This window comes from Culex pipiens, chromosome 2, assembly GCF_016801865.2.
Source record: "Culex pipiens pallens isolate TS chromosome 2, TS_CPP_V2, whole genome shotgun sequence".
Lineage (NCBI taxonomy): Eukaryota > Metazoa > Arthropoda > Insecta > Diptera > Culicidae > Culex > Culex pipiens.
Window position 1 is genome coordinate 131,945,177 of NC_068938.1, and position 14,533 is coordinate 131,959,709.

A 14,533-nucleotide genomic window follows, 5' to 3' on the forward strand; every position below is an offset into this window, starting at 1 on the left:
AAATGAATCCGCTAATCACTTCACGATAGTCACTTCATTAGTTGTTTCAAGCTCATCATGGTCAAGAATTTAATTTTACTGTTTGTAATTGGGATTGTCGTTACTACAGAACTAGGTCTTTGTACTAACAACCAATCGGGTAATGGATTTCGACACGTAAAGACAAATAAACTCAAAGGTAAGTGAAGAAGTTTTCATGTGAAATTGATGTGATGTGATTCATTTTTAACCATTAATCTCTAAAGGTGGAGGAACTGTGGACATCTTTCTACCAGAGGATTCCGATGAAGGTATGTGCATTAAATATATATGACCTCCAAATTTAGCTCCTAAAAACAAGTCTAACTGTTCAATAGCAAAGCAATTCTAGAAAAAAATCCAAAGGGCCTATGTACAAATTTATTCTAGAATTTTACATTCAATGTACCGTCAGTGGTGGTGACTATGGGTCAAAAAACAATACACCTCTCGTAATTTCTTTATAAAAAAAAAAACAATTTAAACAACATCGAAAATCTTTAAACGTAGATTTGTTCTTAGATAGTTAACTAACATTTTCCCAAAATATGGTGGATTTTGATGAACACTACCTTAAATGCCAATTAATTGACCCGATCTCACCCCTTAGAGGGGGTGACATTGGGTCAAATAAAACTAAAATGATGCTCAAATACAACGATATGGTTGAAACAAGCCATCCAACAGTGTTTCTTGTTCGAGGGAATCGTATTGACACGCTAAAATGTTTGAAGTGGAGATTTTCAAACATTTGGGTAGTTTTCGAGCGATTCCAACAAAAATATTAGAAAAATGATTTTTCGAGAAGTCATTTTTGGCCAAAAACGTACCTCAAATTCAGACATCTGCCAAAATAACAGGATTTGTTCTAGGAACGAGATTTTTTCACCGAAGTCATCTTAAGAGCGAGTTTTTCACCAATGTGTAACAGGTCGTATCGAGGTGCTCCGATTTGGATGAAACTTTCAGCGTTTGTTTGTCTATACATGAGATGAACTCATGCCAAATATGAGCCCTCTACGACAAAGGGAAGTGGGGTAAAACGAGCTTTGAAGTTTGAGGTCAAAAAAACATAAAAATCTTAAAATTGCTCGCATTTCCGTAAAACTTCATCAATTCCAACTCTCTTCGATGCATTCGAAAGGTCTTTTGAAGCACTTCAAAATGTGCCATAGACATCCAGGATTGGTTTAACTTTTTCTCATAGCTTTTGCAAATTACTGTTAAAAATTGATTTTTTTAAAACCTTAATATCTTTTTGCAACAGCCTCCAACACCCATACTCCCATAGGTCAAAAGATAGGTAATTTCATGGACTATAAGCCTACGGTATTAACTTTTTGGCCAATCGCAGTTTTTCTCATAGTTTTTCGATTTTTCTAGAACAAACATTTTAGAACGTTAGTTTTTGCCCTGTACACCAAGAAGACGACACTTTTTGGTCTCAATTTTGTCATATTCGGAATCCTCGGACAATTTCACGTAATTTAGAAGTGTTGGAGTTGTAAATTTGATTGGAAAAATTGCCATTTGAAATGAATTAAAATATTTTTTAACAATTTGTTGGATTAGGGGTAAAACAGGTTTTCGCCTACTTGATACAGCATTTGACGTAATGATCACAGGGTAAATAAGATCTATTTCTTTTTTCAAAAATGTTTTATTTATTTATTTTTTAAAACAAAATTACAACTCCAATACTTCTAACTTACGTGAAATTGTCCGAGGATTCCGAATATGACAAAATTGAGACCAAAAAGTGTCGTCTTCTTGGTGTACAGGGCAAAAACTAACGTTCTAAAATGATTGTTCTAGAAAAATCGAAAAACTATGAGAAAAACTGCGATTGGCCAAAAAGTTAATACCGTAGGCTTATAGTCCATAAAATTACCTATCTTTTGACCTATGGGAGTATGGGTGTTGGAGGCTGTTGCAAAAAGATATTAAGGTTTTAAAAAAATCCATTTTTAACAGTAATTTGCAAAAGCTATGAGAAAAAGTTAAACCAATCCTGGATGTCTATGGCACATTTTGAAGTGCTTCAAAAGACCTTTCGAATGCATCGAAGAGAGTTGGAATTGATGAAGTTTTACGGAAATGCGAGCAATTTTAAGATTTTTTATGTTTTTTTGACCTCAAACTTCAAAGCCCGTTTTACCCCACTTCCCTTTGTCGTAGAGGGCTCATATTTGGCATGAGTTCATCTCATGTATAGACAAACAAACGCTGAAAGTTTCATCCAAATCGGAGCACCTCGATACGACCTCTAGAACAAACCGAGCAATTTTTACAAATACTGCCTCTTAAGATGTCCCCTACACAACCCTTTTAACAAAATTCAGTTTCATTGAGAATAACCTAAGAAATGGTAAAATCCGTAAAAAATCACTTTGACCCAATCTCACCCCCCAGACCCAATGTCACCCCCACTGACGGTAATTCTTTAGAATATCGCCATTATTTTCGAGTTTTTCCGTCTTTTTTTTTATTTGAATGGACCTTTCTGCCGTTCTACGCATAATTGTCCCATGTTCAAAAAAGTGCAACTGAGAAGAACGCGATTGAAATTTTTCGACCGATTTCTGTGTTTCTACGCATAATTGTCCCGTGGGTCCCTATTCGCCCTATATGACCCTAATCACCCCGGTTCACATTTTATCACCATTATTTGTAATCCTCTTGCAGGTAAACAAGTAAACAAGATAAAATGCTTCGTAAAACTCATGATTTCGTGATAGAAAAAACTTGGTGGGACAATTATGCGTAGAAGTTCAACAATGGGACAAACAGACTTGGTGTTGTTTTCAATGATTTTCCGAACAAAGTACTATATTTTATGTGTTTTTCTGAAAGTATACGTAAAACTAAACTTAAATATGATAAAAAGTCAGAATCGTCCAAAAATGACATGGGACAATTATGCGTAGAACGGCAGCTTTGTCAAATGAAATAATTTTGCATGATTACTATTCATTAATGATTCATTAGTTTTTCCATAGAAGGCTCTATAAAATTTTGCGGTCTGGTATAATGGTAAATAATTTTGAAATTTCAATTTTTTTTTCTTCGTAAATTGCGATTACTCGTGATGGTTACAAGCAAGCCCCTTATGTATATTTTTTTCCTAATTGTCTGTACTATACAACTTTCTAGAACATTGATACACTCTTAACCCTCTACTGCCCAATTTTTTTTTCGAAAATATTTATTTTTCCCGTGCTTAGGAGGTCATTTTGAGCAACTTTTGTTCTACGAAAAACTTAACTTCTCTTGTTTTATGTCTTTCTTGTTTTATTTTTAGTATTTTAATTTGCATTTATCTTGTTTAGTTTATGTTTGTTTTTGGTAGTATTTGGCCTATTCTACCACCTAATATAATTACATTTTGCCTATCTAATTTTTTCACGTTTTTACAGTCACTTTTTCAATTTTTGGTATGTTTTTCACATTTCCTTCATTAGAATGGCACCATCATCGTTTAAATTGCAAAAAAATGCGTAGAGGCATAGTCTGGGACACTACAAAAATTACTGCATACTTCTTTTCACTGAAAATATAGAAAATGTTACTAAAAAACACAGCCAAAGTTGACCCCTAAAAAAATGACATTTTTAAAAACATTGGCAAAGTCACATAAAACAAGTTAAACTTCCAACCCTGAAATTTTCTAAAATTTTAAGAGTTCTTCTTTCCAATGCTTTTTAAAAATCAAAAATCGGTTGGAAAATCGGTTGGAAAATCGATTTTTGGCGATTTTTTAGAGGCGGGGTTAGGTTGTAGACAGTTAAAAATAACTCGAGCCGAAATTCTCACTGGGTTTCCTCACAGCACGGGCCATAAACATACTCGTTTTTCAGGTAAATTCATTTGGCTAGAAAGCTTTATTGGTTCGATTTTTTATATTAAAAAACGTTTGTGAAATTCTGTACCGTCATCTGGGGCGAATCGGGACTACAGTCTGAATACAGCAGTGTTTAGAGCACTTAAATGTTTTAAATTAGGAAATGGATGTACACATTTTGGTGTTCTGAGTCTGTTCTATCCGAAACTAACCAGAAAAATCAAAATATTGTTATCTAACATGGTTAAAACTGCTGTCCGAATTCGCCCCGGTACTCTTGTAAATAAAAATAATTTTGAAAATTTTAAACTATGTCCAATATTTAAAAATGCCCAAACATTTACATTCAGCTCTTTCAAAAAGTTATTCTTGATTCTAAAGTTCAGAAATTATTTTTAGTGAAAAGAGCAAAAAAATCGCATACAGTTAATTTTTAAAATTTGAAATCGAACCAATAATAAGTATCGGAGATATCCTGAGAACAACTCATTTTTCATCAAATTTAAACTTTAAGGTCGCAGATGGTGTCATTCACAATTGGAGCAATGACTGTAAATGATTATTCTGAATTCAAGGTCCATAAATAGTACATTGAAATAGAAGTTAATCACGATATCGATGCTGGTGTGCTCTTTTGTACTAAGCTTGCTGGGATTCCTATCTAGATAGAACAAAAGAGTACACAGGCATGGATATGTAAAATGCTTCTGCAAACAAAACGAAGAAACCCATTTTTTGTTTTTTTTTTAAATATATTTTGGGCTTGTTTGAAAGGCCTTTCGATAACCTATCCAACGATAGGTCGAATGATTGATCCGGACATTAGGTCTATTCCCGTACTTGCAGAATTGCAGAATTTCTGCAGCTTCTGCAGAATTCTGCAGCCAGCATAAGTCACTTTTTTGCAGCACGTTCCCGTACTTTTCAGCTCTCTCTCTTCATCTCTCTCTTTAGCAGAAGTTCTGCAAGGAGAGAAGCCGCAAAATTTTTGCCTGGGTGGCGCGTACCAGTACTTTTTCTGCAATATTGTACACAGTTGAGTGGATTTACTCAAAATCAAAATATTAAAAAAAAGGGTTGACAAAAATAATAATTGAAAGAATTTTATTTCTGGAACTTATTGTTCTATGCTACTCAACATTTTATTTAATAAATCAAGCATGTACCATTTATTGAGTAAATAGAAATTAATTATGCTTAGGTAGAAAAATACATTAGAAACAATTCAAAACTTTTACACTAGGTAAACAATTTTAGAAATGAGAGTTGCAGGTACGTTTAACAAGTATAATTTGAAAAAATGTCAAGCAAAGGTTTAATAAAGAAGGAACCATAAATACATGTTTTGATAGCAGACCATTTGAATGATTTTTTTATTTTTTATTGAATAAATTATTGATGTCACATGGAAGAAGAACGGTGACGCAGCAAAATTGAAAAATTTTAGAAAGTAAATTAATCACAAACTGAAAAATTTGAAAACACATAAATTTAGAAACTTGGAAATTAAGAAATTCATAAAAAAAAATTAAAAAAAACTAATATTTTAAGTTGAGCGACTAAAAAAATATCAGGTATTTGAGAAATTTAAATGCAAATATTTATATATAAAAAAATTAAAAATTGAGTAATTCAAAATGTTGAAAATTTCAATAAATCTTATTTTTTTAAATTCAAAATAAAAAAAATTAGGGTTGAAAATTTAATACTAAAACTAGCATCTGGCCAAAATATGAGCACTCTAGGTCAACGGGAAGTGGGGCAAATCGGGACACAAAATTTAAAGGTTCAAAAACGTCAAAAATCTTTAAAAGGCTATAACTTTGGCAAAATTCAATTAAATTTCAAAATTCAAAATGCATCTGAAAGGGCTTGAAAAATGCAACAAAATGCAGGGTAGAACATCCCGATTGGTTAAATCTAAAGGGAGTTATTGGCATTTTAGTGAAAAAATAGCATAATTTTCAAACTCAAATAAAAAAGTGTTCCATCCAGATATCAACTCGGTTCGACCTGCAGCTTGTAGGGGACATTTGGGACTACCATCTGAGACTAAGAACGCTTTGCGTAAGGCAGTTTAACATATTGAAAAGACACTTTTACTTTTAGTGAATTTTTTGGTTGTAAATTTTTGCTCGGGGGACCCCTTAGATCCCATTTTCTTGTGATAATTTTATCATATTCGTGTTCCTGAGACAATTTCACAATAGAAACATACATAAAAATGTTTATTTTGATCCATTTTAACCCTTTAAAAAATGAAAGTTTAAAAAATCTTCGATTCACATTTATTGAAAATCAAGTTCGTTTCCAAGGATACTAGATGACACCAGAAAAAAAAGCAGCTTCATATATTTTTTTTTAACTTTTATTTTTTAAAGGGTTAAAATGGATCAAAATAAACATTTTTATGTATGTTTCTATTGTGAAATTGTCTCAGGAACACGAATATGATAAAATTATCACCAGAAAATGGGATCTAAGGGGTCCCCCGAGCAAAAATTTACAACCAAAAACTTCACTAAAAGTAAAAGTGTCTTTTTAATATGTTAAACTGCCTTACCCAAAGCGTTCTCAGTCTCAGATGGTAGTCCCAAATGTCCCCTACAAGCTGCAGGTCGAACCGAGTTGATATCTGGATGGAACACTTTTTTATTTGAGTTTGAAAATTATGCTATTTTTTCACTAAAATGCCAATAACTCCCTTTAGATTTAACCAATCGGGATGCTCTACCCTGCATTTTGTTGCATTTTTTGAGCCCTTTCAGATGCATTTTGAATTTTGAAATTTAATTGAATTTTGCCAAAGTTATAGCCTTTTTAAGATTTTTGACGTTTTTAAACCTTTAAACTTTGTGTCCCGATTTGCCCCACTTCCCGTTGACCTAGAGTGCTCATATTTTGGCCAGATGCTAGTTTTATATCTACAAACAACCTCTGAAAGTTTCAGGCAGATTGGTGAGGTCCAAACGACGTCCCATACAAAGGGGTATGCCCTATTCGTGGACTCGCTCTTAAGAATTTAATAATTTTAGAAATGTGGTGTAGAGTATACCGTATAATTTTTAATAAAATTTATATCAATTTTAAATAATATAAAATATGATGTGTAAACAACGTAACTTTTGTTTCAGCAAAAATGTTATGGACACCAATTATATAATCAATTATATTTATTATTTGTTTGGTACAGTCTAATACCACAGAGAACAGATCCAGAGTTTTTTTTGAAAAGGACCAATAAACCATTGTCTTCCATATGTTTATAGGACCTAATCAAAAAAAACTCTAGAGATGTATATCATTGAACAAACAGCATTGAAAAACGTGTGTAAAAATTCAAACCAAAATACGTTGAAAAGAGCTAGGGTGTGCACCTTCCGCCTAGATAGCGCCACTTCCAAAATCATGATGGCCTACAGAAGCAGACCGTTGGACCATCTAATCACTGCATAAAACATTCCGTACGAACGACATCAGACCAATGTCTGACTGCCCTTCATCAGAGGGTTGCAATTTTACGCGGCAAAGAAGGTAAACAAAACGAAATCGAACATAACATGTGGAAAGGAACTATTTTAAGTTGTCGCTTGAAAAACCATTTTTGAATGAATTTCTGTTATGTTTTCGTTAATGTTAATGTATTTTTGCATTATTTTTAGTCAACTGGAATTATACAGAAGTGAATTTTATATTTAAACGAGGTTAACATTTATTTTCTTTCGAAATTATTGAGCCTTTTTCATTGTTAAGCCAAGTATTCTCAGCCACGACAGTGGCGCCGCCAAGCGTATCCTGCACACTCTAATTTCTTTGATGCAAGATTGTATGCAACGCATTTTTTTAAGTTTACACGGTTTACACACAAGTTAGAACCAAGATGTACATCTGTTCTCTGTGCTAATACCCTTTTTAATACTCTTTTACTTTTTAATACCCTTTTTTATGATTCCTTCATTGAAAGTTCCACAAAATACATCTAATATATTGGTTCATATAAGAATACAATTTGGTAGCACCGTCACAGGTACAATTTATTATTTGCCAATTAAATTACCTATTATACCTATAACCACAGAGAACAGATGTACATCTTGGTTCTAACTTGTGTGTAAACCGTGTAAACTAAAAAAAATGCGTTGCATACAATCTTGCATCAAAGAAATTAGAGTGTGCAGGATACGCTTGGCGGTGCCACTGTCGTGGCTGAGAATACTTGGCTTAACAATGAAAAAGGCCCAATAATTTCGAAAGAAAATAAATGTTAACCTCGTTTAAATATAAAATTCACTTCTGTATAATTCCAGTTGACTAAAAATATTGCAAAAATGCATTAACATTAACGAAAACATAACAGAAAATTCATTCGAAAATGGTTTTTCAAGAGACAACTTAAAATAGTCCCTTTCCACATGTTATGTTCGATTTCGTTTTGTTTACCTTCTTTGGCGCGTAAAATTGCAACCCTCTGATGAAGGGCAGTCAGACATTGGTCTGATGTCGTTCGTACGGAATGTTTTATGCAGTGATTAGATGGTCCAACGTTCTGCTTCTGTAGGCCATCATGATTTTGGAAGGGGCGCTATCTAGGCGGAAGGTGCACACCCTAGCTCTTTTCAACGTATTTTGGTTTGAATTTTTACACACGTTTTTCAATGCTGTTTGTTCAATGATATACATCTGTTCTCTGTGCTATAACCTTGATTTGAATTTGTGTGATATTTAGTCTGCTGAAAAACAATTGAAGATCAAAAATCAATCCTTAAACAAATATTTATTTGATATTTATTCAACTCAAAAGAAATGTGTCTTTTAAAAGTTTTTAAAAACTATTTATTTTTATAATACAAATTGTTTGTTGGATTATTAGCCGTGCTGTAATTCTGGAATTACTTATCAACTTTTGATCAGGTTAAAATATTAACACTAACAAAATAATAAATTCGCTATATCATTAAATTAATGAAATAAGCTTGAAATCGTTAACATAAAATATTGTTCTCAACAAAACCAGACATTAAAAAATACCCCAAAATCCATCAATTTAAAATATACAAACGTCCCTTCGAAAAGACAACAAAAATTTAATGCTTGATTTCACCCAACTTGCAAATTTTATGTGTAGCGTGTACTCAACATCCATCACACCAACTTGCAGTTACTTTTCAACACGAAAGAGAAGAGAGAGCTTGCAGAAAAGTACGGGAACGGTTTTGCTGCAACTTCTACCTCTCTCACTGCAAAAGTTCTGCCTGTGAAAAAAGTTACTTTTGTTGCAGAAAAGTACGGGAACACTCTGCTGCCGTTTTTGTGCAGAATTGCAGAATTCTGCAGTACGGGAATAGACCTAATGCTTTAGACAACAAACATCCATACAGATAAGTGAGATTCGGCTTTGAAAAGGGACATGGTTGCCAGATCGTCAATGTTTTGGAATCGTTGGAAAGGATGATATTTGCAGGTTTTGTCATGGTTCTGAAATCCCTCATAAGACCAAAATAGGCTTTTATGACTTACTTAAAACCTAAAATGTCACTAGGGTGCGAAAATACATTTTCATACATAACTTTTTACTACTCACGAAACTTAAAAAAAAAGCAATAGCGACGTATGGGGCCCTAAACTAAGTCAAATGCGACTGGTTTGGTCAAAATCGGTTCAGCCAGTGCTGAGAAAACTGAGTGACATTATTGGTCACATACACACACACAGACATTTGTTCAGTTTTCGATTCATGAAGGTAGGTCTACTGTACCTCAGTGAGGAAGGCAAAATTGGTTGGAAAACTGTTCGGATATTTTATATATAACATCAATGATGACCATTTAGGCTTAGTGATTTTTCACGCTAAAAAAAATGCAATTTTCACACGAACCATTTCGAAAACACGAGCGAGAAAATTGTTAAAATAACCTTTAAAATCTTATGTTTAACAATCCGAAAGATTTTTGTACAATATTTGTTGTCCAAATCGGCCCAAAAAATCAGGAGGCAAAACAATATTTTTTATTTCAAAAAAGTTCAAAAAGTGCAGTGCAAGTGCAATCAGCTGAAATCAATTTAAAATGCATTCTCTTCTCTTCTCTAAATTCAAAAATCTTTTGAATTTAAAAAAAACCATAAACAGTATCGAAAAAAGTTTTTTTTTTCGCTTAAATTTTTATTTTCGTCAAATACATTTTTTGAAAACAAATAATTGCAATGCATTTCAGAACACTTGTTTCATTCAAATTCTAAGTCCATAGCATGTTATTTTATTTTATTTTCCTTTTTTTCAATTCGATTATTTGAAGTGAATCAATGAACTGTTCAATGTTTATTGAACTATTTTTGGTTTTTTTTTTCAAATAATTTTTTTTTATTTTAAGCATGCATATTTTTTAAATTATTTGAAGGGGATCGCAGCAATCCTTGGTCGCGGTTGGTTGACAAGAATTTGCGTTCCGCGTTTTTTTGGTTTCTCCTCGTTTCGAATTTTTCATCGTGACGTTTTACGGTTCGCGATTTTTAGACTTTCCGGCGGGACAGTTCCGTGAGAAGTTCTTTCGGTAGTGTAGTGGTTTTGAGTGGTACAAGAATTCAGACGGATTTTTGCAAGTTTTCATGTGATTTGGGTGCTGTGAAGAAGTGACACTTTGATGAGAAATCTAGGTCACCAAACGGAGTTTTTTGAAACCATTTGTTAAATTTTGGTCAGAAATTTCTGCCGATACAGGAGGTGGCCTTCAAGAGAAAAATGGGTGGATTTTCCAAGTTTTTATTGTTGTAAAGTTGTGAAAATTGCTGAGGAAAATGTTGAAGGAGTTGAGTAGTGAGTGAAGGGGGCGGGAGTAGGCAACGTTTGCTGAGATTGGCGGCTCAAAATGCAGGCGGCTCGAGAAGTCGCCGGATTCGTGACGAAATAGTGAATGTAATCGCTGCCGGTTTGCTGCTTTTCGGGTGAGAAACTTCCAATTGGAAATATGGAGCAGCCGTGACTGACTGGTTACGGTGTTCGCTTTGTAAGCGAATGATCCTGGGTTCGATTCCCATCTGCTCGAAACGAGAAAGATCAGGAAATATGAATTTTTGAAACTCTAAACATGAACGAAACATAAATTCGCTCGAACCGGGGTTCGATCCCCCGTCCTTTGGTTTGGTAGAATTAGGAATACTACTACTACAAACTATATACGTGCTGGGTTTTGTCCATTTGACAAGGACTCGGAAGTGCTAAATAACGTTTGAATCCGATTGATGCAAACGTTCTTTAGAGCGGGGCTTGTCGATTCAAGCTGAAGTACCTCGCGCACGGCTAGCCTGCGTAGAAATGGGTCACCGAAGCTCGGCAGAGCTAACACCTGCCAAATGCCTATGCGAGTTATTTGCATGTATAGGATTTAAAATCTAAAATTCATGGAAACAACTCAATTTGTAAGAAGCGACCACGTGGTCCCGTTTGGTTAGTTGCACACACACACACACACACACGCATATTTTTTAAATTATTTGAAAGCATGGATTTGTAAAAATCCTGAATTTCACGGGATTTCGCGAATTTTTTTGAATTTCACGCTGTCTGCGAAATCGTGAAAATTCACTATACCTAATGAACATCTAATAACATAAAATTACCAATTTAATTTCAGACACAGGATTGCATCACGTAGGAACACATAAATTACCTGGTAGAATTATATGTCTTGTTCTCAAATTTTCATGTAATAAAATTATTTTTTTAGGTGGAGGAACGGTTTATATTTATGATTCTACTGGAGGAAATAGTAAGTTCAATTTCAGAACTTTAATAACCTTCATCGTTTTAAGTGTTATCCACTCAAATTATCTACATTATATTTCAAATTGTTTATCCAGATGTTCCAAAAGCTAAGGTAAAGTCACCTGACACACCGAACACTCTTCTTGGTAAGTATGAAATTGGCTCAGGAGTTTGAATAATCCTTTTAATATTCTTTGAAATTTTCTATCTTTTCTTGTTTAGGAGACTTCCCACGATGTACAAAATAGTTTATGTTTGAGTTATTTTTCGTACATCGAATAAATTGAAAACGGTTAATTATTTTAAACTAAACGAAATCAAAATTACATAAAAACATGCTTCGCCGCGAATCACTCACGTGCGCTGTCTGATAACAAACCCCGTGAGAAATCTTTGCCCCGAAAAACCCTTGTGATGACATAAATAATATTCACCATCCCTGAAAGAGTATTATCGCGTCCCCGTGATTAGATCATTTTAGCACCATTTATCGTTAAACTGGGGCTGCCGTCGTCCGTCATATCTCTTCTTTCGGACCAGCCAGGCAACTTCATACCTGCTGGAAGCCCAACTCAAAGAACGTCGTCTACCTACCTACGTCTATCTCACACAAAGTTTGCTTATCTTGTAAAGAGAGCGCGAAATGCACACATGATATGGACGATTTTTTTTCTTTTATTTTTACGTAAAACCCGCGTCAGCTGAAGGCATCATATGACTTTTTAGATTTTTTGTACGGGGGAAACGATCGGGAATTCTATAAACAAGATTGAAGTGGAATTCATTGTGGTACAGTCTGAGGAAATTTACGAAGCATCAAGCCATCAACATACATAATCATGAAATTCTCAGTGTTAAGAATAGTTTCCAGTTTTCTGTGAACTGAATACCAAAAATACTTCTTATTGAGTTTAAAATTGAATCAGCTTATGCTTCGAAAATAATTTACATTAATTGCTAGAAATGTTAAATGAAGAATCCGACTACATCTTTATGACCTTTATTATCTAGGAAACTCATGTAAAAATCTAGATGCTTTATAATATTTTATTGTGGGTTTTAGGCCGTTACAATTATATCTTCAAATTATGTAATAAAAATGGAGATCGAGTTATAGGCAAAACATAAATGAGATTTATATGTTTTCAAGATCTGGGACATATTCTGCCCATTAATACATTTACCATCTGAATTAAAAAAAAAGGAATGCAATAGTACCTAGTTTATGCAACTAGTGTTCAATCCAGTAGAGTGGGATGTTTTCCCGCAACGCGTTTTCAAGTTGATTGTGAAAAAGTTCAACATGTCGTCGCTGTCGTGCTAACTTGTCGCACGTGCATTTTGGACCAAATTGAGTTAAGAACGCCATTTTGTGCAGCTCTCAGTGTCTCACCTTTTGACCTTCACAGATCCCCATTATTCGATTTAAATCCTAAGATATTCAATAACACCCGAAAAAACTCCGTGCATTTTTGTCACTTTACATATGAAAGAAGTTTCAATCTTGTCGTGCTATCTTGACACAGCCTGAAAAATGTAAGTGCGACAACTGGCCAAAGGGATTTCAGGTCAGAACGCGTTTGACACAGGTACAAGCTAGACTGCACATGTTCGCATAAATGTCCCATATGCAAAAACAGCAAGCTGAGAAAAACGCATTTGAAGTTTGTCCCACATTTAAGGCTACGTGTTAGGTTTTCACGAAAAAACTGGATTTCCTCATGATTTCTAGATCAAGGTACTGGATGTTGTAGGCTTTCTGAAAGTGCAAACGATTTTGAACAAAACTGCATCAATAACTCAAAAGCGATTAAAATGTATATGGGACATTTATGCGATCATGGGCAGTAATACTACCATAAATATTTGTAAGTATGACTCGGGATTCCGGCAACCAAATTTAACCAAACTTTGGGACAATTGCATTAATGCACAGAATGGTCAACCACACAAAACGTGTTTGTTATTGTTTACATGGCGTGCTCTATTTTTTGTGAATTCAAAGTCAAACATGAAAAGCGTTTTTCTCGGATCGTCAAAAAGCGACAAACGACAAGATAGCACGACAGCGTCGATGTACTAAAATGCACTTTTTTGCACTTTTGTTTCGGGTGATTAAAAATAGAACATTTTGTCATAACCTGCCCCTGTTCGCATAAATGTCCCATAAGAACAATTCTCCACCAAAACCGGAAATAGATTTTATTTATATTTTTGATTTGGTTTAAACTTTGTGGGGTCCTTCCCTATGACTAAAGAAGCCATTTTGTGTCAGTGTTTCACCCATACAAAACTCCATACAATTTTGGCAGCTGTCCATACAAAAATGGTACCTAAATATTCGAAATTCTGCAACTTTTGAAGGAATTTTCTGATTGAAGTTGTAGGTGTAGATATTGAAAAGGATATTAAAAAAAAAGTTAACTGATTTTTCCCCCGATTTTTTTTTATAAAAAAGAGCCCACAACTTTTGAGCCATAGTGAAGTAAGGGCAAACATTTTGTCACCAATTTTGATTTTTTTGAAAAAATGTGTTTTCTTGGAAAAAATAGAAATTAAAGTCATTTTTTTTGTTACTTCAGTTTTTATGTAAAATCAATTAAGCAGTCGAAAAGATTTTTTGATAAAGTTCGCCGTTTTCAATATAGAGCCACTTAAAGATTTAACTTAACTGTAAAATTTTCGTTTTATTTCTATTTTTGTAGAATCCATGATTGTCCATTCCTAAAAATATTTTTTTAGAAAAGTTCAGAAAATTTCCAATTAAATTGCCTAAGAGACTTTGAAGGATGTACTTCTGGTTGCTGAAATGCAGTGAATAAAAGAAAAAGAAACAAGAAAGTTGTATTATCCAAATATTCCCACATTTCCTAATGACAATATCTCAGCAACTAATGGTCCAATTTTCAATGTTA

The 14,533-nt window shown here is 33.9% G+C and overlaps 1 protein-coding gene across 1 annotated transcript; it reads left to right on the forward strand.

Annotated features, from left to right (window-relative positions):
* The first annotated feature begins 34 nt into the window (after positions 1–34).
* Positions 35–12,586, forward strand: LOC120424984 (uncharacterized). The gene is made up of 6 exons (XM_039589357.2): positions 35–178; positions 246–290; positions 11,488–11,526; positions 11,581–11,622; positions 11,714–11,764; positions 11,841–12,586. Exons 1-6 carry the CDS (start codon positions 58–60, stop codon positions 11,864–11,866), a joined length of 324 nt encoding a protein of 107 aa, XP_039445291.1. The 5' UTR covers positions 35–57; the 3' UTR covers positions 11,867–12,586.
* Positions 12,587–14,533: the final 1,947 nt, after the last annotated feature.

Coding starts and splice junctions, on each gene's coding strand:
- LOC120424984 (XM_039589357.2), top strand. CDS start 58: ATGGTCAAGAATTTAATTTTACTGTTTGTAATTGGGATTGTCGTTACT. Junction 179..245: donor AAAGACAAATAAACTCAAAG/GTAAGTGAAGAA, acceptor TAATCTCTAAAG/GTGGAGGAACTGTGGACATC. Junction 11,623..11,713: donor TGATTCTACTGGAGGAAATA/GTAAGTTCAATT, acceptor TTGTTTATCCAG/ATGTTCCAAAAGCTAAGGTA.